At 36.6% G+C, this 26,256-nt stretch overlaps 3 protein-coding genes across 4 annotated transcripts in view; 2 read left to right on the top strand and 1 right to left on the bottom strand.

Annotated features, from left to right (window-relative positions):
- Positions 1-548: 548 nt before the first annotated feature.
- On the bottom strand, positions 549-5,085 carry mphosph10 (M-phase phosphoprotein 10 (U3 small nucleolar ribonucleoprotein)). The gene is given in 12 exon segments (XM_058780738.1): positions 549-801; positions 891-1,121; positions 1,275-1,382; positions 1,600-1,710; positions 2,297-2,434; positions 2,684-2,751; positions 2,845-2,986; positions 3,218-3,380; positions 3,486-3,673; positions 3,906-4,345; positions 4,348-4,574; positions 4,907-5,085. Coding segments are annotated over 12 exon segments (2,049 nt in total). The 5' UTR covers positions 4,990-5,085; the 3' UTR covers positions 549-651.
- A 117-nt stretch (positions 5,086-5,202) lies between these two features.
- On the top strand, positions 5,203-7,485 carry mcee (methylmalonyl CoA epimerase). 2 transcript variants are annotated; one of them, XM_058780739.1, is made up of 3 exons: positions 5,203-5,283; positions 5,434-5,780; positions 6,429-7,482. In XM_058780739.1, exons 1-3 carry the CDS (start codon positions 5,244-5,246, stop codon positions 6,579-6,581), a joined length of 540 nt encoding a protein of 179 aa, XP_058636722.1. In that variant the 5' UTR covers positions 5,203-5,243; the 3' UTR covers positions 6,582-7,482. The 2 variants fall into 2 exon arrangements, with proteins under 2 accessions (XP_058636722.1, XP_058636724.1); XM_058780741.1 differs by having other exon boundaries at positions 5,244-5,283; positions 5,440-5,780; positions 6,429-7,485.
- A 941-nt stretch (positions 7,486-8,426) lies between these two features.
- Positions 8,427-26,256, top strand: part of apba2b (amyloid beta (A4) precursor protein-binding, family A, member 2b) — an 87,688-nt gene continuing 69,858 nt past the window's right edge. The window contains 1 exon segment of the mRNA XM_058782081.1: positions 8,427-8,578. The gene's annotated coding sequence lies outside the window, so the exon portion shown is untranslated.

Raw genomic sequence — 26,256 nt, 5'->3', positions numbered from 1 at the left:
CAGCAGCCCCAAAAAGTATTTTATACACAAGAAATCATTAAAATACTAAATAATAAAATTTTTAAATAAATATAGCATAGGCATACTTTTTAGTTTTTAGACCTAACATTCCCCAAAATTAAGCTTGTTAGGTTTTAATATAGGACTTTTTTTTTTGGACAGTTTCTGGTTGTCAAACATTGTGGAACATGTTCATTTGTTAATGTTACAGGAACTGACTTCATACATCCATGAAAACGAGTTAAAAAATAAAGAAGTGGTTCTACCAATGCCAGATGCTCCTTATTTTGATATTTTGCATCTAATGCAACAAAATTGAGATTTTAATGTGTGACTTCACTGTTTAAATGAAGTTTTTATGGTTATTATATTGACAGGATACTGTGTACTGGTGATTTTAATGAAAGACTGATTTAATAATATATCACTCCAAGTTCTCTGTAAAAGAGCTTTCTATCTGTTTAAAAGCAATATTTACAGTAAGAGTTAACATTTTGATTGTTTAATATAGTCCAAAACTATACAGATAAAACTCCAAGACTCAAATGTACAGGAAAAAGAAATCTGTGTTTTAATAAAAAGTGACAGGATACAACGATTAGATTTCTCAAAACTAATAACTGTACATATTGCTTTTGACACAAGTCAACATTACAACTTAAGCTTGGAAACAGAAATCTCTTTTTGTTTCTTCTTCTTTGATGTCTGGCCCTTTGAGCCCTTGATTTGGCTCTTGACTTGGTCTTGTAACTGGGTGAAGAAAGCTTGAGAGGAACGCAGGGCCTTATCCATGCCATCATTCTGTCAGAATGTACAGGAGGAAGTTATACACCTAAACAAACCCACAATAATTTCAGTGTATTCATTAATGCTGCATTTGAGTTACTGACCGTGAGTATTTTGGCTTTTCCTCCTTTAGTAAGTTTCTTGAGAGTCTGTTCAACCTCAGCTTTACTCTTCTTCTTCTGGTCTCCTCCTTTCTTCGCCTCTTTGGTTTTCTGTCTCTTCTCCCGCTCTTGAATCTTCAGATGCTTCAGGTTCTTCTTCTTGCGTCTCTCTCGTTTCTTATCTGTAGTGGTTTTCTCTGTGTCTCCGAGTATGTCTCCTGCCTTATTCTTCTCCTGAGATAAGGAAATAAAATGCCTCTCATAAAGATTCTGAGATCTAACTTGTGTAAATGTTTCACTCAGAAACTACAAAGCAAGCTCTTTCCTAAACACTTAAAAGTGAGGTTTTCTGATAAACTTGAATTGATGCGAGCAGGCCACACAAACCTTAATCTCCTCTGGAGCCAAAAGTGTGGCGTCACTGGCGTTGACTGGAGCCACTTCCTCCATAGTTATAGAAGGCAAGTTGGAAACCACTTTCACCTCAGGAATATGCTAAACAGAGAAAGAACAGGAATCCATTTGACATGTTTAGGCCAATATAACTCAATGTTTACAGATATACATCAGCTGTTTCAATGAACAGCTAAATTGAAAGATTTTTGAACATTTCTATAGGTACAGAGCTGGAAATCAGTTTTGTTTGTTTTTCACGTCGCACATGCAGGAATACACTACAGCTGGCTCAAGCCACAAGGAAAATTTTACTCACTGGTTTTGGTGTGAAGTGGAAGTTTGATAGCGCATCCAGTTTAAGGAAGAGTGTGTCCATGAGTTTCTGGATTTCTACATGCGCTGGGTTCTCTTCCTCTTCCTTCTTTTCCTGAAGCCCACAAAAAATATAATACGATATAAAAGTTTAGTAAGACCTTTTTTTTTTTTTAAAGAAATTAATACTTCTTCCACAAAGATGTATTCATTTGATCAAAAGTGACAGGGAAGCCATTAATTATATTAAAAAAGGTTTAAAATTCAAATAAATGCTGTCTTTTGAACTATCTATTCATCAAAGAATCCTTAAAAAAAAAAAAAAAAGTATATTTTCCACAACATTATTTTTCAACATTGATAAGAAATTTCTTGAGCATCAAATCAGCATGGATCATGTGACGCTGAAGACCGGAATAATGGATGCCATCATAGGAATAAATTACATTTTCAATCAAATATAAAACAGTTCTTATGAATTTTAATTGTATTTAGTATTTTTGTTTAGATTAAATAAATGCAGCCTTGGTAAATATAAAAGACTTCTTTCAAAAAAGCTCTTAATCATTCCAAACTTTTGAATGGTTGTGTATGTAAATTTTAATATACATAAAACACAATTTTAGACTTCATCCAAATTATAACCTAAAATGTTTTCATAACTGTACACAAGAATGAGCAGGAGGTGAAATGAGACTCACCTGTGTCTGTTTGATAAACTCCTGCTCATAAACCTCAGCCAGACTCAGTTTGCTCTTCTCGTGGTCCAGAGTGAGTCTCTTCTTATATTCAAATGCCTGCTCTTTAGGCTTCTCCTTCCTTACCACATCATCCCACACCTGAGACACAACCATAATACAACAAAAAAGTTAAGTACACTGGGTCGTATTTATGAAACAAGCTGACAATCATTCATTAAAACATAAAAACATTCCTAAGTAAACTGTGGTATTCAATTCAATGGACGATTTGCACAAAATGAATTAATAAATTATTCAGTCACTTCACTTGCCTTTATCTCTTCAAAACAAAGATGGCATCAAATTAGAATATGTACATTAAACATAGAACATAAACTTTAAACAAACCTGATCTTTGATTCTCTGTATGATAATATCCTCAAGCTGCAAGGTAGTTTCTTCTGTGATCGCTGGAGCTGTGGAGGAGAGAAACAAACGTAATGAAGAAATCAATAAAGACTTTCAAGGCATTAAGCCTTTTGCTGAGACAATCAGCATGTAGCTCTCACCCATCCTAGAGGCCTGGTCAAACGCCACATCCTCTTCCAGCATGCTGTTCTCCGGTCGAGTCTGAGCGCTCACCTCTCCCGTCAGTTGCCACGGCTTCTCGGACAATGCAGCGTTCTCCAGTTCTTCAATCTTTTTTGCCATCTGTTTAAATTCATATCAAATCAGGGTTAGTATTGTCAACTAAAACTTAAAAAAAAAAAAAAAAGTTAACTGAAATGAAGCAAAAAATAATACATGAAAAGCTCAATGTTGCCTTGACAATTAATAACTGGACAAATAAAAACTAAAACTGAATTGAATTAATTAATTAAATACACAGATTTTGATTAAATACTTTTTTTCAGTAAAAGATTATCAAGTACAAAGACAAACCTTTTCCTGTCTCTTTTCAAAGGATGACTTGGACTCAGGTTTAGGCACGTTTTTGGCTTTTCCACCTAGAATATCTTCCACATCCTCCCCCTCACTGTCATCATCAGGGAGGTCAAAGGTCACCTTGCGTAAAGCATTTCTTGCTCCATCACTTGCGTCATCCCTAAATTAAGATGTGAAATGCATCAGATCTCTGAAAGAAAATGTTGTAGCGTTGTATTCTGTTAAAACACGACAAAAGAGGACAGCAGGTATTCTCGTGACTTACTCCTCCATATCAAAATCCTCCTCATTCATATCATCTTCATCCTCCTCCAGCTCATTGTCATCGTCATCTTCTCCCTCATAATCATCATGAGATTCTGGTTCCTTCTCTTCATCTGGATCCATCTCTTCAGGCTCTGCATCCACTGGAGCAAAGAAATCTTTGTATTTCATATCTCTGGAGCTTTTCTTCTGTGAAACAAAAGACATTGAGTTTCATGAGATGCCAGTTTGAATTCATGAAATAAAACAATACTCAAAATACATATTTGATACTTCGGTTTTACACGATCCTGTTACATGCATCTGTATATTAGACCCGTAGTTTTACACCCTGGGGTCCATAAATGTGATGCAACAAATTAAAATAATCATAATTTAAAAAAAAAAAAAAAAGCCTCAGGAAACGTCTGTCACACATTACCTTTTTCTGTTTTGTCGGCGCTACAGGTTTATCAAAGCTTAGTTCCTCGTCATCATCCGATGGCACATTCTGAAAGTAGTCTATGTCCTCCTCTATGCTCTCATTTCCTTCTCTTCTATCCATGTCATCCAAAAAAGCTTCCATTTCTGACAGTTTAAAAAACCTGTCATCTACGTCTGATGGAGTCCTATTAGGTTTTGACTTTGATAATTTAGCAGCTGACTGTTTCTGTTTGGTTTGTTCCTCAAATTGATCTACATCAAAGTCCAAATCCGAGTCTTCACCAGAGAAGTCATCGTCCTCATTGCTTGCAGATGGTTTTAACCTCTGCTTAGTTTTCTCCTCTTTGTCCTTATCACCATCATCTTCCTCTGCACTCTCTTCTTCTAAATTATTAGCAATTTCCCCATTATCAGCATCTTCCTCCTCTTCATCTTCAAAAATGTTATAGTGTCATCTGTGACAGCTTGTTCCACTTCCTCCTCAAAATGTGTCAGTAATGCATCGTTCTGAAGCTCCAGCTCCTGCCAGATTTGCTCCTCATCAAAGTTTTGGATGACCAGCTGCTCCAGTGGGCTTCCTTTGCAGTCTGCAGGCTCACGGGCTTTATGCAGATCATAAAGAGTCTTGGTAAGTGATTTGAAGTCTGTTGCCAGAGCATCCTGGACACTGAACAAAGAGTGAAAACATACAAGAGAAACATTACAATTTGTAACTAAACCTATTTGTAATATTATATTACTATTTGCATATATTTATCATTAATTATATTTACTTAGAGTCTATATTTAAAACATCCATAGAAATCAACATGAGAGAATTGTAAGAGAAAGGTACATGCCACATATATTAAACTAGTAACGTTAACCACAACGTGAGACTTTCGCACATGTGTGGCCCGATACGCGTTTCAGCTCGTTTAACGTTAGAAAATCTTAAACTCTATCTTAAATTAACAAGCCATTCAGCAAAATAGTATAAACATTTAACTTGCATCCAACCTGAGAAATAGCTCCGGGTGTGCTGTGTCGCTGTTTAGTAACTGTAAGCAGCTCTCCAACGTGCTGCCATCCCCGGTCGCCATCTCTGCACTCACATGGGTCTCTGCGTAACGGTACGCTTGGTAAATACAACCCCCGGAAACAAAATGCACTGTGTTGCGTTCCACATAGAAGGTTCCATATAACCACAATGTTTCTTAATATAGCGATTTACTGTTTTTTAGTGTACTATAATTATGTTTAAAAATTTAAATATTATGATTTTTTAATATGGGTAAATTATGCATCTATTACCATAACTGAACACACTGTTTAAATAAAGTTTCGTTTGCTTGCGATGACCGCAAAGATGGCTTCCTCTTTACTGAAGGTTGCAGGTAAACTTTAGTAAATCGATATTGTTTTAGTGTCACACGTTGCACTCGTCTGTATCTTACTCTTTGACAGCTGTTGTGAATAAAATCTACCATAGATTAATTGTGTTCTATATTTAATGCGTCCGTGCTGCAGTCTCATCTCTCTTGTAGTTGCAGGTCTCTCGAGGTGTGCGTGGCACACTTTACCCTCAGTGAGGGCAGTGTCTCTGACTGTACCCGTCAGTCAAGGCGTCCCTCAGTCATTATGGAAGTTAGGCAGACTGAATCATGTGGCTATCGCAGTACCAGACCTAGAGAAAGCCACAGCACTGTATCGTGATGTGCTGGGGGCTCAAGTAAGCGCCACCGTGCCTCTCCCTGAGCACGGGGTGTACACTGTGTTTGTAGAACTGGGAAACACCAAATTAGAGCTTCTGCACCCTCTGGGAGAGAAAAGCCCTATTGCAGGATTCCTGCAGAAGAACAAAGCTGGAGGGATGCATCATATCTGTATCGAGGTAAAGATAAGATTAGGTTAGATCAGTGCTACATAGTTCTCAACCTATTTAACTGAAGGCCCCCTTCGTTTTTTATTATATTAATTAAACACAATTTGACGATTCTGATACTGAAAAATAAAAAGGTATTGAGGAGAAAAGTAAACATGACTTAAGAACCAATGGGTAAGATAATACTCCTCTTTTATTACTCAAATTTGTCTTTGGCTTCTTTTACACATGTACAGACAAACACAAAAGTTGCTTAACACTCACATAAAACTGTATCAAATCACATAGGTGTCATGTATCACAAAAGTCATTTATCACAATATGTATTAAGAAAATTTGGTAAATTGATAAAAATAAGACGCCTGCATTTTCAGTTGTTAACAAAAATTAAATGCTAGGATACAGTGTTAGATATTATTTTATCTGTTAATTCTTGCTTTTTCAATATTCCAATATACAAATATCATTAAATGGGATAATCATAGATAGATAGATGGATGTATATGGGGATGATAACAATAATATTAATAGTAAATAAAAGTAATGAAAATTCATGAACTAGATATCTTGTGAATCAATCTTATTGCAAGTGTCTTCGCACTAAATATTGAACTGGTTTCATAGTCCATCATTTATGTGTTGCTTGTTCAATTGCAGGTGGATGACATCAATGCTGCAATAACTGATTTGAAGGAAAAGAAAATCAGACTGCTCTCCCCAGAGCCACGGATAGGAGCTCATGGCAAACCTGTGATGTTCCTCCACCCTAAAGACTGTGATGGGGTTCTTGTGGAGATAGAACAAGCCTAGCCATCACACATGAGATTATCTAGTAAACAGAGACACTTTGATTAGGCTGTTCATTTTTGACACTTAAGCTATTGCAAGAAGAATTGTACGATTCCACTTGTTCCATTAATTTTTAATCTGTTATGGTGTGCTTTATATTCTTGGCCTTTTTTCTGAAGTAAAGATTTTCTTTAGTGACTTAATAAATGATTAATTTAAGTTAGTTTGATCCTTTGACCCTTTACAAGCTCACACATTCAAAATGTGTACAAAGTTTGTAAATCTTGTTTAATTCTATTCTTTTCGTCTTAATATTTGTGGGGTACACTAGGTATTTTTCTTGTGTTTTTTTTAATGATGATTACAACAACAGAAGCCAAAATAAGCTCAATTAAATGCATGTTTTAAATGCTATGATAAAATGTTAGATGCGTTTTGCTATGTTTTTGAATGTGAATTAAAATCCTCGCAAGCCTCTCATCTGGCTCTCAGTGGAACAGACAGATTGAAGCTTTCTTTTTTTTGGCTGACAACTATGTATTTGGGAGACAGCTTGGCTCATACCCATCTCTCCACTGTAGTCAACCCTCCGCCAAATAGAAAGCTGTTTTTTGTTCTTGTGCCTTAAATCTGCTTTTTTTTAAAAAGAGAGAGAAAGAGATAACTAGAGGAGTGAGATTAGGCACTGATGTTTGTGGACTTTCTCACTGTGTGGTCTCCAAGGTCTTGTTTGAATTTTCCTGCTTCAGCACCATTAGAATAAAGGGGTCTTTTCTGCCGTTTTAAGCTGTTTTTGACATTTCAATTTATTTGGCAGTCTGAAAAGGAACAGAAATCTTTCCAGAGAAATTCACACTCTGCCTGTCAAAAAAATGCCTTTTGAATGACTTCCCATTTTGCCCATGCTACATTTAGGCTTTTATGCACAGTAGTTAAACTTATAACTTATTAATAAAGCAATATTACATGTTGCTCTGAATCAAACATGAAGAAAATAAGCACCAAAGAAATCTGATGCTAGCTTAAAAGTTTTCAGGGGAAAGGATATCTTCAAAGGAGCAAATCACGCTTCCTAATGATAATCTGTCCGAGCTTGCATTTGCTTGTCTTTTTGTAGAAATCATAATGTGAAAACAGCTGCCTGGATTAATCGTGAAGCAAAACTAGCAGCATGGTAATTGTTTTCAGTATCCCAAAGGCATCTCATCCTAATTGCACATATTCAAACCACATGTCCAGTTTTATCTGGGGCATTGAAAGCTGTTTATTGCCTTAGCCTTGAGAAACGCCCAGAACACCATCTGCAAGAGAAGGGAATGAAGTATCTCATGTTTTCTGTGCTAATGTAGTATTGATTTTATTTTCGTATTATTTTTTTATTGTCCTATTACAACATGAAGACATCGGCTAATGTGTTCTCATTTGCATGTATGACCTAACACGTAATAACTAGCATGTACACCCAACAGCATCAGGAAGAAAAGATTACACGTTTCATGGAAACAGCGAAAATCTCTGTTATGTAATACATGGAGAATCTGATCGTACAGTCATGATGCTTAATTTGAGCGAAATTATCCTTCAAAACAAGGCCAGAAAGGGTGGTGGATAGTGAATTTGTAAACATTTGTAATTAATACTGACTGATGACATTAAAAATCAATGACAGTTATTAGCAAGAAAGCTTAAGAATAACGCATAGATCCGCACGCGTTCAATGCTAAGCTTTGTTAGTTTGCTGATCAAGAAAGTACATTCAAACGATAGCATCGTTTTAAGATCATTTCCTCACACAATGAAAGCTACATCGCTCTCTCTCTCTCTCTGTCTCGGGTGGGGTTTGTGGCGCTTGAGCCCAGCGCTGCAGTGGAGCGCCCCCTGCTGTTCTCTACGACTGCTCTTCAGGCTACAGTTCTCCTCAGTCTCCGGGATGCGGTGTCGGTGCGGTTCCCACTCTCTCTACCTCTGAAAACACAGGACTGCTATATATGAACATCACAACATCAAAGGTTATGCAGGTAGGCTGGTTTTCTGTGTTATGTTTCCCTCTATCTGAATGTTTAGTGTAGCGTGTTGATGCGGAATGAAGTGATGCGCTCGTGAAGGATACGGCAGGATTTCATTCTCTCAGTGCAACATCAAACCCGCTGCTGCGAGCACGTACATGATGACAGTCGTCCTCCTCAGACGTCTTTTAACTATTAAAATCGTTGTTACAGTGAAAGAGATGGAAATTGCGCGAATCGAAGGGCCGTCGGTTTGTTTCTTTCATTTTTGTGTGCAACTCCTTTTCTTTTGAGATCTTCTTTGGTGTGCCTATATTCACTTTCACATTAAGAAAATATCATGAAAACGTGGAAAGTGCTCAAAAAAGTTGGTGAAAATATGTCGCGCTGTAAAATAGTCCCAGTTAAGTTTTACTTTATCACGTTAAATCTCCAGAAATTAAAATATTTAATCTATCTATCTATCTATCTATCTATCTGTCTGGGTAGTTGACATAAAATATTTAAATTTTTTGAAACGTTTAAGCTATATTTTTTTTAATGAATAAAACTTGTTACAATTATAATATTATTTAAAATATATTTTTAAATAATAAATATTAAGATACTAGTCAATATTTAATATTTAAAAAGTGAGTCTGAGTGGTTAAAAGCTTAAAAGAACAGGGTCATGCAAGATTCACAATTTTCTTTGTACGCCCCTTATGCAAATTTTAACCTACAATCTTCATGTTCATAGAAATGTCAGCTTATATGGGTAGTTGAGAGATATCATTGTTATTCAGATTTTGTTTTGTTTACAATTACAAGCGGACCTGCTTGGTCAGTAGCCAGTGAAGTTTGATTAATAAATCTGTTTGCATTCTATCCTGGTATAAATCTTTTAGCAACTGACACATAAAATCATGATTAGATGCTGGAATATAAACATAATTATGTCCTAGTCCTTCAGTTCTGGCTGATTTGTAGAGCTTATCATGAACATACTAAATCAAGCATCAAATTCAAGTCTTGAGCTGGAAATCAAGCATCACGCTGCCGCTGTAAAAGATGAGCTCCTTTTTGTCCAGAGAACAATAGCCGGTCCACTCCCCTGAACAGATCAATGAAACCACAAGGACTAGAAAATATTATGCATGTTCTAAACATATGTGGAGTGGCTAAACTTTTCATAACTAAGAACAAAATAACACACATCTTCTAGCAATAAATGAACGCTCACGCTAAAAGTCTGCTCGTCTTTGTGCGTATAGCTCAAAGTAGTTTATCTGAAATCTGAAACATAATATAGAGGGGTAGAGAGACAATTTAGGAGTGTTAGGGAAGAGAGAGAGCCAGACTGAGTGTGAAGGAGGGACTGTGAGTGCTTATAAAGGTGCATAATTCCTCAGTGTGATCCCAGTCGGTGGTTCCGTCTCCACAACAGTCTCCTGCCGCTCTCTTGTCCAGGCAACCTGCACACACACACACACACACACACACACGCACGCTGCCCCGCCCCTCCTTTCAGATCCCTTATAGTTACGGTTCTGTGCTGAAGGACAAACACTGTTTGCAAGAGCATGCTGAGATGATATTTATGCACCAGTAGGACATTTATAAATTGATCTCTTGCGGGAATTGGATAGAAACAGATGGAAAGAAAAGCCTGGGTGAGGTTACTCACATTAGGGGTAATTTTAGCATAGGGATATTTAGTTGATAATCACAAATAAATAACTTGAAATGTAGTTTTGCTACAAATTTTCAGGAGATTTTGATAGAAGCTGTTTTGAATGATAGATACAGTTGTGCAGTAGTGGTGAGATGTGAGGGTGTGGGCATTTTTTTTTTTTATGGTGTTGCTAATGTGGGTGTAAGCGGTTTTGGCCCAAAGCTGCTGTCTGGTTTAGCACTCGCTCTGATATATATGATCCTGTTACCTTTTTGTGTGTGTGTGTGTGCGTGTGTGTATGTGTGTTTGTGTGATAACCTCTCGCAATGTGCCTGGGAAGAGGAGGACAAGGGTCAAAGAGGCATGTTCTCACTCAGCTCAATTTAAAATCTACTGCTCATAATACATATATAGAAATGCTGATGTGCAGTTAGCAGTCACAGTCACAGCCCAGAAAAGTGCAGAAAGGATACATGTATTCCAGTTTAGATACACTACCATTCAAATGTTTGGGGCCGGTACGATTTTTAAAAAATGTTTTTGAAAGAGATCTCTTATTGCTCACCAGGGGTGCATTCATTTTGAAATACAGAAAACAGCGCTATTGTGAAACATTATTATACCGGTAATTTAAAACAAACATTTTTTTTAAACATATTGTAATTTATTCTAAATTTTCAGCAATCATTACTCTAGCCTTCAGTGTCACGTGAGAAAACGGCACCATTTTCGTTTTTTCAAAAAAATGAAAAAACAAGAAATCGCCTTGATTTGCCGTTTTTACATTCAGGGGTAGAAAATGGATAAACAGCTGGAATGTTCGATTTCCACATGTGGGCGGAAATGAAACGCCCCTTTCCACTGATTGGTCAAGCAAGGATCAAATGGTGCCGACGTCATGTCGTCTTCAGTTTTGTGCAACAGAATAAAAGCATTCATTGCAACTCCTGCGTTCATCTCCTTCTCATCAAACAACCAGACTAACAAATGGCTTGACACAAACCATACTGGAGCAGCGCCTAGACAGGGCTTACTTCTGTGTAGGCAATAGATTCTCTATGGCAAATATTAGGTGCTTATTGCAGAAATATGAATGTATTTCAGATCTGTCGCCATGTTAACCTTTTAGTCTATTTGTTTGGTGCACCGCACAATTTATTTAGCTGTCCAGTTATCAAAATCTGTGTGGCAAAGCTGCGTGACATTTACATTATAGTGAAGTGCATACCAGTATCGATTTTAGTGTGAGTTTTTTTTCATAGAGGAGTTTATATGATACTTTCATCATCCGACGGCATGTATAGAATGCATGATATTTTTATAGAAAAGGGCATTTTTCTAACTTCATAAAATATGTCTGTCACCTTTAATATTAAATTGCTGAATTTAGTCAATATTTGAAAAATATGACATTATAGGTGTTACCAATTAAATCAGTACCAGCCAAAGCCATCTTTGCACTGTGGCACAGAAGCTGCATCTTAAGTTAATGTATTTACACAATTAATGCATTAACACAGAAATTTCATTATGGAATGAGATTAATGTTTTAAACAAAAACATTTTGAGTAGCCTACAGAAATATGAAATGAGTGACAAAATGAAATAATTGGATAGGCTACTTGAATTATGAAGGTTGCATCGCCAGTAGGTGGCGGCAAGTCATTGTGTTGATGTCATAGAGTCATTAATTCACACGATTCGTTCAAAATGCTGATTTGTTCAGGAGCAAAGCAAATGGGTCATTGAACCACTCACTCAAACGATTCATTCAAAGACTCGGATTCATTCAAGAATGAAACGCCTGTGTTTTAAGTCAAATAAAACAGACTGTTTTGTGTCTAAAATTAAATCAATTTATACTCATTATTAATGAAGCTGTACTGTCTAAAATAAAAGTTAGGACTGCTGGATATACTAAAATCAATACTGCTCTGCGCTTCACTATAATGTAAATGCATTCGCCCCGTGTTGTCCAGTGCGTCACGCAGCTTTGCCACACAGATTTTGATAACTGGACAGCTAAATAAAATGTGCGGTGCACCAAAGAAATAGACTAAAAGGGTAATGTGGCTGCAGATCCGAGGTACATACATATTTCTGCAATAAGCACCTAATAATTTCCATAGAGAATCTATGCCTACACAGAAGTAAGCCCCGTTCATTTGTTAGTCTGGTTGTTTGATGAGAGAGAGACGACATGCAGGAGTTGCAATAAACACTTTAACAGCGGAGGACTCTTATTCTGTTACACAGTACTAAAGACGACATGATGACGGCACCGTTTCATTTTTGGCATGACCAATCAGTGAAAATGGGCGTTTAATTCCCTCCCACATGTGGAAATCGAACATTCGAGCTGTTTATCCATTTTCTACCCCTGAATGTAAAAGCGGAAAATCAAGGCGATTTCTTGTTTTTTCATTTTTTAAAAAAAAACTAAAAATGAAAATGGTGCCGTTTTCTCATGTTTCTGTTTTCAATATTTAATCAAAAAATGAATGACCTAATTTGTTTCTCAAGAAACATTTTATTTAGTATTATAAATGTTGAAAACAGTTGTGCTGCTGCTTAATATTTTTGTGGAAACCGTGATACATTTTTCAAAATTCTTTGATAAATCGAAAGTTTAAAAGAGCAGCATTTTTTTTGTAACAATTAACTGTCACTTTTGATCAGTTGCTGACTGAATTAATTTCTTAAAGTGTAAATAATTAATATTTAAAAATTTTGACTGCCCAGTGCCCACTGATGAAAATGTGGCTTTTGTTTAACTTTAGAACATGCTCTGTAGGACTTACAAACATATAAATATTCTTGCCAGTGTAGTGCACAGATTTGGCGCACACTGTTATCCCAAGAGTGTCATACATTAAGGATGGGTAATGGGGGTGTGCCGGCGGCTCTGACTTCAGAATGATGTAAATACCATGTAGAAAAAACATGATTTTAAGTAGAGTTTCGCCCACACAGTTACACTGGTGTTATCTGTCCAGGATATATGGTATCTCAAGCAGAATTTGTATTTCTTAGTAATTTACTTCACGGATCAGAAGCTGTGTTTTCATGAGGTCTCATCTTAAGGTTTTGTCAGATATTGAGTTGTTTGGGCTCTGGATAAACATGAAAATGTATTACGATACATGACATTCAGAAATAAACATGATTTATGTTAGAATCTCTCTAAAAGTCACTGACTGTGAAGTGCCTCTCATCCTGGTATTAAAATGTTTTTTTTTTCTTCTTCTTTTCTTTTCATATACTTGAGCTTGAATATGTTCACACTAAAGAAAGGCTTGATCGTTTAGAGTTTATATCAGAAATGGCATCTTCTATCAGATCTTACAGCACACAGTGCAGTGAAATGAAACAGAGGTGCCTTATTGGACACAGGCTCTATAATTCATTGCTTATGTGTCTTTTGATCAGACTGGAGAGTGATTAATATTGATAGCATAGCTCAGCGAATTTGACTAGATGTGAATGAGTCGTCTGCTCTCTTGATGTTTACTTTTGAAATAATCGAGTGGCCAAGCATGGTGACTTGTTAGATATTTTAAAAGTGCATTCCAGCATCTGTTATTTGCAATAAGTGAAAGAGGCTTTTTTTAGCATACTATCAGCCCAGTATGATGAACTTTTGTCTTTGTGTCTTTTGCCTCCTTTATCATCTTTCCTTTCTGTACATAAATGGACATTTGCATTATTTTTGGGAAGCCGTCCACATTGAGATTGAATTATTTTATCCATTTGGTGCTTTCATCCTCTTGTTTATCATATAAAAAGAGAATATTGTGAAGTCAAGTGTGATGTGAGAAAGGTCTGTAGCCATTTTTTTTACTCGTTGGCTGAAGTTTATTTGACTCAAGATTATGAAACCATATTGCTCTTGATCTTTTCATTCATTACTGAGTCTGTGCATTCTTTGAAAAGCTAATTATTTTATGCCTCTGGCTATGTGTATCCTGCCCTCATATCTGATGTAATATCTGTCATATTGCTCTAAATAAGTAAGTAAGTCGTGCACTGACTTCTGTACAAGCTTTCTTGAGGATGTGAGAAGGATGTTTTTTGTACTGGTGACTCACTGGTTGGTGAATCACTTGCTGTATACAACTGGATTGAATTTTGGCATTTTTCTCACACCTGCTCTCATACGTGCAGGTTTTCCCTGCATCACTGTATTTGATCAGTAGCAAGGTTGTTCCTGTTAAGATTTAGTCAAGTCAGTTTTATTTGTGTAGTGCAGCATTTTACAGTCTTTTTCAGTCCAAGGACCCCTGAGTGGATATAGAGATGTGACTCTGCTGCAAAGGTATAAGACTGAGTTTTGTGTCTTAAAAATGTCATGATATGAAAGTTTTCCAAATGCATCTTAATGTTTTTACTGTGAACAATTCAATAATTTTCAAATTAAATAAATTTATTTTTTTCAAAATGTCATAACTCAATCTTCTGGTGAATCAGCTTCTGTCTGGTGATGTTTGCCAGACTTCTCCAATTATTTAGTCTGAATAAACTCGACTGCAAAATACGACTGCAAGCTCAAATTCAGATTTGCCTTCTTCCAATCAACAATCAATGGACAGAACCAAGACCCGCCCTATATTTTCAAAAATCTATTTCACTTGGATGTATGTCAATATGGAAGAAAAGATCTATCACTACTTCAGTTTAATCATGAATTTAAGCCTGGCCAAAAATAACATATAATAATAGTGTCATATTGTCAGGTGTTTGACTTCCTGTTTGTCCATATTTGGTTCTGTTCCTGTTTATTATGAGTTAATGTGGTTTCAGCTGTGTTTAATTAATTATCCTCGATAAGTCCTGTGTTTTTATAGAGTGTTCTTTTCCTTGGTTTCTTGTCCGGTATTGTTCGTCTGTTCCCTGTCCTACATGTGTGTTCCTGCCTGTAAGGCTACCTTGTGGATTATTAAACTAGTATTAAATGTTAATCTCCTTCGTCTCCTCATCTCCTACACAGTAGGCAGACCGTGACAGAATACCGGACCTAAAAATAGTAAGCAGCGCTCCTTTTCCCCGTTTTGTTTTCCCGTTTTTTAAAACCACGTTGAATTCTCTGTTCATTCTCTGTTCTGGATCGGGGCCAACTACTATCGCCCTGTGGACCTCCCAGACACCACAGGACTGAGCTGGAGGGAAGGGATCCTCCGGTGTCTGGAGAGTGTCCAGCCCCGATCCAGAACCAGCTTGCTGTCAAGTTCATCAGCCATTCCCCAGTCAGGCCCGCCATCCGCGGCGAAGTCAGGCCTGCCGTCTGCAGTGAAGTCAAGCCCGCCGGCCCGAATTACCCCAAACCAAAGTAGGAATTTAAGGAGGAAAAGACTGTTCTCAGCCCTCATCCTAGCCCCACAGCCCGCTCCAGTGTCGGCTCCAGCCCCAGGGTCCACTCCAGCGTGCATCTCAGAGCTCCTGGATATGGCGCTACCCCTAGAGTTCTCGGGCGCCTATCCTCACTCCAGAGCCCATTCCTCCAGAGCGCACTCAAGTGCCCGCCCTCACGGAGGCCCATCCGCCCTGGCCTCCTGAGTCCCCTGATCCTCCCTGGAGGCTCTCCTTGTCTCCACCCTGTTCCAGTCCTGCACCAGCCTCCAGGGCGCCCTCTCCCCCCTCCCCGATGGTACTGTTACGGCGCGGGACGTGCCTTCCGGCAGGGGGGGCGATCTATCACGTGTTTGAGTTCCTGTTTGTCCATATTTGGTTCTGTTCCTGTTCATTAGGAGTTAATGTGGTTTCAGCTGTGTTTAATTAATTATCCTCGTTTAGTCCTGTGTATTTATCCTCTATTTGTCTGTTCCCTGTCCTACGTGTGAGTTCCTGCCTGTAACTCTACCTTGTGGATTATTAAACTAGTATTGAATATTAATCTCCATGCTCCTTTGTCTCCTCATCTCCTACACAGTAGGCAGACCATGACACATATTAATAAATTTGCATACCCTAGTAAAAAAATGCAGTATATTTAAAATACATTTATTTCATACTAAATATAGTTCAAATCTATTAACATATTTATTGACATATTGCTTCAGACTTACTGGCACAAAAATTACAATTTATTTGGAGTACTACTTGTGCACAATGCACATTTCTTAATATTAAGCCTAAAATGCATTTTGCTGTCACTATTGATGAGGATTGTTTAAATGCAAGATATTTAAAGTGTACCTGAAGTATACTTGCAATAGTTCCACTTTAGCACAATCAAATATACTTCAGTATATCTTTAGTTGGACTTCAGCACTACTTCCACACATTAAAGTGCATTAAGTACAAAATTAGTTGTTCCAATTTAGCAGACATTAAGTATACCAGTTTAATATACTAAAAGTACAAATGCAGAGTATTTTTATTAAGTACCTAAATATATAAATGTATTTGTAGTATACTTAGTATGTTTATTTTTCACTAGGATACATTTCTGATAACGGTGACATAGCAAATTCACTACAAAAATCATTTTCAGTATTGCATTGTTAGCTATACAAAGAACCAAGTCGCATATGTGCAGGTTACATATTTTCAATAAATTTCATCTCTTTATTTGAAAGCATTTAGCAGAACATTAGGTTCATAAATTTATCTTTGGTTAATGTTAACTTAATATTGCATTTTTACATATTTTTATTAATTAATTCATTTAGTTATTGTGTCTTAAAATAACTTTAGAATAAACCTCGAGAGTAACCAGAGATCAGGAATAGCAGTACCCCTCTGGAAAATACTGTATGTTTATTCAAATGTCCATTTCTAATAATATTTCTAGAAGCATATTAGAAATGTCTTCACTTGATCAACAGAAATGTTTTTGAGACTGGATAAGATATAACAGAGAATGGCATGTGCAGAGTTGTGAGTTTATTGTGCTGTTGTGCTCTGACTGCACTGACCTGTTCTCTGTTGAGTGATGATGGTCTGTTGATATTTGTGATGGGTCATTTGGGCTTGTGCTTTAGCTGCTTGTTTTTACTGCAGTCTGAAGGTCATGGAGGCTGGGCCCTGCTGGGACAACGGCACCTTAAATCTCTGCAGTGTCTGTTTTCAGCTATTCATATACTGAGGGCTGACTCATCAACAGAATAAATGCATGTAGCTGTAGTCAGATCGAAGATTTATATTTATGTAAGCTTACTTCCCTCATACATTTATAGTTGCACTGACAGATCATCCTTGGAGTCTTTTCCAGCTTGAGGAGTGGCAAAGTCTTGCCTGTAAAACAGGTGAAAAACGGGTGAAAGTAATGTGTCCAGACCAAGTATAGCTCCGTGAACGGGTGATACATCTTTTCTCCTTTAGCTGCCGCACAGTTAGCCTCGCGCCATTTCAGATCCATGTACATTAGCATTTAAATGAGCTAACTTGATTTTACCCAGTTCAGGCTCCATTGTCTCCATTTGAATGAGTCCATACTCAGCGGACTGAATGGAATGAGATCAGACGATCCATTCACTCTTGCTCTCAGTCTTTAATAATGTGGAGGATTCACTAACTAATGGGACCACAGGTGAAGAGCAAACAAACCTCCCTGTTCCAATGTCTGTTTTCATCCAGAACTACCTGAAAAGACCACAATCAGGTCTTATTATCATTCTTCAAAATGGATTGATGTTTCTGGAAAGACCATGCTTGGTTTTGGAATGAAGTTTGTTTTTAGCACATAAACGCCACCAAAACGTTATTACCAATGGGAAACTCTTGATTGTGTTTGCATTCAAGCCAGATTATACAGTTAATGATTTCAGTGTTTATTTCCCTTTTATTTCAGGTTGTCTTGTCAGTTAAGATTCATTTTCATTCATTTTCATTCATTTTCTCTCCATCATTGCTAGTTTTAATTCTAGTTTCAGTTTCTTTAGTTTCTATTTTAATTTTAGGACTGATAAAGTTAATGTGCAAGCTGGTATCGTTTAAAGTTGATTAACGGTGTTCGATTTCACAGCACAGTCTCATAAAAATGCCACTAGATAGCAATAAGATGTTTAAACGCTGGCAGGTTGGGTTATGAAGGCTTTAGGTTTTATAATATAACACAAATCTAAAACTGAAATTAATTAGGGAGCATTTTTATTTCTATTTTAGTGTTTAATTATTTAGATGAATTTAAAATGAAATATATTTTGATTTATTTAATATGACAAAAATAGATTAATTTAGTTTACATTTTAAGTTTTTTTTAAATTTATTTTTTTAACAATAATAACCCCAACTTTACGAGTTGATGCACAACTTTGGTTGAAGAACAGTGGTTAAACTTAAAAATGCTACTTATTTAGCTGGTTTATGAGGTATGAAGAACTAAAATTCCCTCCATTTTCTTTGGCAGAACAATAATTATAAAATAGATAAAGGACATCATTTGCTCTTTATTTCTACATCCTGCACTGGCACTAAAACTGCTCCCTTCTTTGTCAGGTTGTGAAAATATATATGAGAATGTGAAAAAGATATTAAATTGCCAAAAGGTCAGGACTTGTTAGCAGGAACTTTCTAGGAGGGCCTGAAGGCAATGGATCCATCTGAAAATGAACACCTATTGATTACTGGGAGGGTAGCAGGTGGCAGGTTGTGATCGCTGGTGAATGTGGGCTGATAGAGCTCATTCGATTGTACTATTTTCCAATTAATTTGCTTTGTGTTGAAGGCTGGATTATAAAATACAAACACCCAAATCCTCCAGGTAAAGAAAAACCAACATCTACAGCTACCGTGAAGCAGTTATCTTGTCAGAAGTTTCACACGGTGTGTGTATGCGTGTGAAGGTCTCTAGATGGTCTGCAGGTGTTGTGTTTTTCTGTCTGCTGTTTTTCCCTCACTGTGCTTCAGTTATATCATTATTAGCACTTACGCTTTCAGTGTATTCAGTGGGCCTGATCATTAGCTAGCCTGTTTCTCTGAGAGATCGCATTCTATTAGCATTTAGATGAGGCGGTGATTTCAGACGGCCTCAACATACTACTGAGCATATGCAGCTGCTGCCAACACTTAGTGTATATAGCTGCAAAAGTGAGTTTACTTCTGTGGTATGAAGACTTAATATATATTTATTATAGTACTAGATTTTTCAGTCATTGATAATAAATAGCTGTACATTTTCTATTCATGTTATGCATTAATCACTGTGAAATTCTTTCAAAGAAGTCATGCATCTAAACAAAGCTTTAGACATTCATGATTGATGTTACTATTACAATCTCTAGTATTGCATGAAGTCTGCCTATTTGCCACTGTACGTACATTTTCACGATTCAAATAGTGAATCCGCCATTGCGCAAGCGCAACTCACTCTTAAAGGGAATGGGAGATGAGACTCTGATTGGTTTATTGCACGTTACTCCCAAAAAACACCCATTACTCATTAAGAGAATAGGGACAACCCGTTTAGACCATGTGCCCGGGCGCGCTGACCGTTTTTCCCACTGTTACACACGCTGTGCGCTTTAGACCATGCGCTTAGATCGTTAAAATAGGGCCCAAAGTCGTACAGGTTTGGAATGACATAGAAGTGAGTAATTTTTGGGTGGACGATCCCTGGATTACTCGGTTCTGATTGGTCAATTGAGCAATTTAGTTATCTAATAGAGTGCTAATCTGGGTAACTGAAACCAGCTTTACTGGACATCACTATTAGTATTAAAGTATTGTGTAGTTTTTTTCTTAGCAGAATCTAAATTATGTCAATATACAGGTACAAAATAACCTAATTCAAAGTCAAATCAGTATTTTTTTAATGTGTACATATTTATTTGTGAATAGCCTGTTCATAATCCCTTAACTCATATACACAGTGTAAGTTTCAAAAACGGACTGGTTTATGACCAGTAAAAAACAGCATAGCTAAGAGTGTGTGAATCATTAGAAGAACTCTAGAAGAAGTCTTCTGAGATAATTACACAAGGTAGAAAGAGAAAGAAGAGAGAGAGAATGTGAGAATAACTGGTGGGGAATGAATGCTTGTTTTAAAATGTAGCCTTTGGGTATCACAACTCACATGTAGCAGCTGGTGTGTGTGAGTAAAAGGGTAATTGATTTGGTTCAAGAAGGGTGTGTGTTCATCAGAGTGTGTGGGTCAGATTTTACCTGCATGCTGGGAACCAGCCGTAGTCCCCAAGAAGAAAATGACATATTAAACTTAAAAGTTGGTGTAACCGAAATCAGTCATATGATTTTTTTTCTTCTTCAGTATGATTCAGTATGATGAAGTTACAGAGCATGAGACATTTTCTGAATATTTCATTATGCCATTAATTTTTCTATTTATTTCAGGGCCTGCTTTTCAACTAACACAGGAGAAAATACTCTTAAATAAGCCTGTAGAGATGTATGTGATATTTCAGAGAATAAGTTAACAAATGCATCAGTCTAGTGTTGTGGATATTTAGTTTTAATATGAGAGCAGACATTACTGCTATTTCTTTTGAAGTTTTCCGATACATTTGCATCTTTTGATTCTTTTGGAATCAGCACCTAGGGAAAACAATGAGCTGTTTGGGGCTCATATCATTAGACGGAGAGACGATGTGGAGATGGTAACACCCAGATTCAAGAGATTTCGGAGAGTTAGTCATCTGTGAAAAGCTAAATCCTTTTTTATATTCTGACATTAGCTCAAGAATGAGGCACACACTCCTCTCAGCTTGACAGATCGTGGATGATCTTTACTGTGGAGCTGTCGTTTATTCGGGGAAAATATGTGGATCTGAGGGGTTGCTCTCACTAATCGACCCCAAAATGGATTTATTGTAGTTGCACGAAAGGTAGAGGATTCCAACACATCCTTATAGGGATAAACTGGGGACAGATTGTCTCCACACACACACACATTCATTGGAGGATAGCAGGTGTTTGAGATTCTTTTTTGTCAATAAGCCTTACAAGCACATAGCATCTTTACAGCGAGGCCTGTCCTTGAAGAGACAACATGCATCATTAATACCTGGCATATATTTGATGCTCTAAAGCCTTTGGGAATTAATGAATAGCAATTGCAACGCGCTGACAGGTCTGTGTCTGCTGTGTAGATGTAATTGCTTTAACAACACATGTGCCGCTCTGCAGAAATGTTTCAGGCCTCGATCCCTACTTTTCAACTTTGGTATAAAAGCTTGAATAAAGCACGTGTTAATAGATGAACCACAGAGGGTTTAGTCATAGTTTTGTTCTGGCACTGGCAACTTTGCTGGTTGAAGTAGGACATTAAAAGGAGCCGTTTTAAAGTTAACAGGTAATGACTTTTAAATCATTACCAAAGTTCTTGTGTCAGCACTTGCAAAAGACTGCATGGCCTATTAGTCACCCTTGGTTTAGCGCTAATCAAATTCAGACTTTATTAGTTTCTAAGCTTCATACCGGATGTGACCGACATTCCGCCCAAACAAATTAGGGTTTAATTTCAAGACAAATGTAATGTTATATATAAAGACTTAAGATGCAAAAACCTTTAAGTCCGTCTAAGTTTTTTTTTCTTTTAAATGGGCAATTTTAACTCCTGTTTAGGTTCAGTAATTTTTTTTTTAATGGCAGACTTAATATTAAAAAATATTATATAAATAAATGTATGTAATAAAAATAGAATAAAAACAAATTAGGGTTTAATTTCAAATATAATGATCTATATGTAAAATCATTAATCATGAATTAAAAAATATGTAATAATATAAATTAATATATATACACATGCAAGATAGATAGATAGATTTTGTGAGATTTCATGATTATGATATTCTAATTACACTTATATCAATATAAAGATAGAATATCCAGATTACTAAATGTAAAAATACATAAGATAAATATGTATATATTTATGTAAACATGTATCTTATCTATCTGTATATATAATATATATATATATATATCTTAAATTATATTCTGTATGTGTTTATATACACATGTTAAATATTATACGTTATGTAAATATAAAAATTAAATGGTTTGTGTGTGTGTGTGTGTGTGTGTGTGTGTATATATATATATATACACACACACACACACACGCATATAAAACTGTATTTTATAAAAAATAAAAGATGATAACTGAGATAATAACTTTATGTTTACATAATGCATGTTATTTAAAATGCTAAGATGTTTTTTTTTTAATAATATTTATATGTTGCATAATATTTTACATGTAAAATGCATGTAAAATAAAAGTTCATAAAAATAAAAAAAAATCTGACAAATACAGTGGATGAAAAGACACTGGTTAATAGCCCGTTTCCTGATCCTCTCAGATCCTGGCAGTGGAAGCTTGTTACAGGTCAGCACAGATTATCTTCACCCATTGTCTGTGTTTATTATCCCCTTTTGCATTTACGCTGCACAGTGTCTCAGTGGAAGACAAACCCATGCATACCTGCAGCAGAGAACAGCTTTGCTCTAGCAAACAAGGGCACATTGGCGCAGCAGCCTGTAACCTTATATAGGGGTTGATAGGGTGTAAATAGCAGGGAAAAGGGGCTTATGCGAGCCTATAAAGCGAAAAGTGTGTTGTAAGGGAAGCCTATGTGAGGAAGGAGATCAATGAGAATAGATTTTCTTCCCTCCAGCAGAACCTCCTGGGCTGTGGCTGCTGGGATGTCAGCAGGTGTGGTGCATTACCGATGGCTGGTAGACTATAGCTAGCGCTCATACTTCAGAACAAAGAGAGGGAAATGTGCATTTGAATAACAGAGAAATGGAGGCAGGGAGAGCTAAAGTACTTTAGAGAGAAAGTCTGAGAGAGAGAGAGTTTGTACAAAAGGGACAATGAGATACAGAGGTAGAGACAGATGAAAGAGCAACGGAAATGACCTGGATTAACATCATTCATCCAGGTCATTCCCTTTAGCCTCTGGCAGCAGAGGTCTGATTACTCACCACTACAGCAGACATCATATTCATTTTATGAAACTGAAGTTAATAACTACTGAAGTTGCTTTTTCCTCAAAGGTATAGTTAATCAAAAAATGAAAATTCATTTACTCACCCTCATGCCACTCTCAAACCTGTATGCTGTAATTTTTTTTCAATGTTCTTGAATTTAAGAATCTTTACACACCTACAGTTTATTGTGACCAAGAAAACATTTTTAAAAAATAGTTCATATAACTTGTTTTCAATGTTTTAAGTCTTATGAAGCCAAACAACAATATTGTATGAAAAAAAAAATACTGGACTGAGTTAAACCAAAATCCCCAGTCAGTTCACTCAGTGGCAATATTTGTAACATCTCTTGGCAGCTATTTCCAACGTCCAAGACCAAGTCTTATCTACTTGAATGGGGAAATCATCAAATCTCAAAAACTGCTTGACATACTTTAAATTGTAATTTTAAATCAGCAACAAAATCTGACTTGAAGTGGCCGTTTCTTTTGCTCAAATATTGTTAAAAAAACTTAAATGTCAATCCTCTGACATTTGGAGTTGCACTTTCTCCCATTCATAATAATAGGAGTGTACCATCTAAAGTCCTTGTTTAAACTTGAGAACTGAATCAGTGAACGATTTATTCCCTAAAGTCAGTTCACAATTTCGACTGAACAATTTGTTCATGAATCAGTAAATGTACAGAGCTGATTTGACCTGAATTTCAGTCTGTTCCTCAAACGAAGCTACTGCATGGCTTCAGAAAACGGCAGCCAACTTGTATGAGCTTTTCTTTTTTCTTCAAAATATCAACATTTATTGTTCCACAAAAGAAAGTAAGTCCTTAAGTAAATGATGACAGAATTAAAATCTTTGGGCCAGTAATTTCTTTGAATCTGCTGTTAATGATTTTACAGTTTTGCTAAGTTCTGTCATTTTTGCTTAGACACCAGCAATCCTGAAGGTTTAATAATAAGTCACAGGCAGAAAGTTCTTTGTTTTTTTGTTTTATTTTTGAACACCCCATTCAGGTTTTTTGTATGTATGGTATTTATATCAAATAGCATTCATACCACAGGTATGAGGTGTACAGTTTACCGCAACTGGTGAATATACACTCCAGAGTATGTGTGTAATATGATACTAGTCAGATGTTGTTTTTGTGGGATCTCCGTCGAATTCTGTTCCTGTGATCTGAAGGTGTTTCAGCACCACAGACAGCAGCAAATCCTCACACTGTGTTGCAGAAGAACGCAATCCCTGACATTCCTGAATAATCATCATAATAATCCAAACAAGGTCTCTTAATTTCAGCGGAATTCACCTGGAGCTTTAGGGAGATTATTGACAACACTGAAAACTAGTTTCTCTTTCCTGTTATGCACCTATTCATTTCCTTTCTTTAACATGCACTGCAAAGAGAGCTTTACAACTGATAGACAGTCCACTGTGAAGAAAACTTAATATTCACTAGCAAGAATCTGATATCAAGGAAACTGTAACAGCAGGTTTTGACACTAACAGGAAGACGAACAAGAAGAAAAAAGATCGTAGAGTATGTCAGTGTTGGAAAAAGTGTTTTACACAAGGTAAAATATGATACTTGAGTTTGATGAACAGATGACAAAGGGCTTGTAATATATGAATTGATGCATCAAGTCTACTGCAGCAGCCTCATTGTTAGCTTCTGAAGGCCGCACGGTATAGAATAAACCTTACAATGCCTATATTGTGATAAAAGGTATGTCTATTGTCTGGTTTCACTACTAGCCTTTGTCAGGGAGCTCAGCTTGTTTTCCTCCTCTCCTTGAAAAACTATCTTCTCCCAAGGGAGCCTGAGTCAGGCAGTAGTCACTCTTCACTCCAAGCGCAGCACTCTTTTGAAGACATAAATAGGCTGTGTGTTTACCTCCATCTGCAGCACTGAGTTGATCCACAGTGATCTATGGTGCTAGTTGTTAAAATTCAATTAGCTTTAGAGGCATGATGAGTTTTGATATGTTCGAAAGTTGAGGATTTCACAGAACTTCACTGTCAAAAGAGTTAACATGGAAATGTTACTTTATGGATCTATTTCTTCCTCATTTGACTTTTAAAAATGGCTTTTGTTGGTGTAACCTAATGTATTCAGATTAATTCATTTGTATCAAATCATGTTTACTGTCATGGTTCCTATTAACATTTTTGGTTTAAAACTTTAGATATTTATTTATTTATTTAATTAAAGAGACTCACATTTATCTAGTTCCGATCTTTTATGACTGTCCAACATGTTCAAAGGTTTGGAGGTTAGTAAGAAAAATTTATTTATTTATTTTTTTGGAAGAAATTAATACTTTTATTCAGCGAGGATGCATTAAATTGATCAAAGGTGACAGTAAACACATTTGTAATGTTAAGAATTTAAAATTTGTTCAAATGTATCACAGTTTCCTGTTTTCAACATTGAAAATAATAAGATAAAAAAATCAAATCAGCATATTGTGCGATTTTTGAAGAATCATGACACTGAAGACTGGAGTAATAACTGCTGAAAATTCAGCTTTCCATCACAGGAATAAAATACATTTTAAAATATATTAAAATAGAAAACAAAAAAGGAAGTTGTTTTAAATTGCAATGATATCAAATATGCGTTTATCAAATAAATGTTGCCTTGGTGAGCACAAGAGACTTCAATCAAAAACATTTTTAAAAATCTTACGGACCACAAACCTTTGAAGGAGTTGTTCAGGGTATCAATAAAAAAAGAAAAAAGAACAGCTTAGATGAACTTAAACTCAAAAACAGGCACAGGCAGCAACAGCGTGGTAAAGAAAGGCATTTTATTGCTGCAAGCTTTTGCTATTTACAGTACCAGTACAGCTGGGCTATTAAGGCTTTTTGGACAGAGTGAGACATGTTGTAGTGTCTTGACAAGGAACCATTTCCCCCCATATAATCAAAGGCCAGTGATGGATGCATGGCAAGAGCATCTCTCAGCTCACCTATCCTGTCCACCTCCTCGTCCTTTTCATCCTCCACATGGTCTTTCTCAGGCAGCCTCCTCAAAGGAGCCATTAGGCTGACACCAGTGGCAACATTCTGTCCTTCTGTGTTCATAATAGAGGAGAGGGCAGCGGGCAGCAGGTCTGCAGGGGTGGAGAAGGGATTTTAGCCACTCTGC

This window comes from Onychostoma macrolepis, chromosome 07 (assembly GCF_012432095.1).
Source record: "Onychostoma macrolepis isolate SWU-2019 chromosome 07, ASM1243209v1, whole genome shotgun sequence".
Classification (NCBI taxonomy): Eukaryota; Metazoa; Chordata; class Actinopteri; order Cypriniformes; family Cyprinidae; genus Onychostoma; species Onychostoma macrolepis.
Note: the sequence above shows the minus strand (reverse complement) of the source record. Positions and strands in the feature narration are given on the sequence as shown.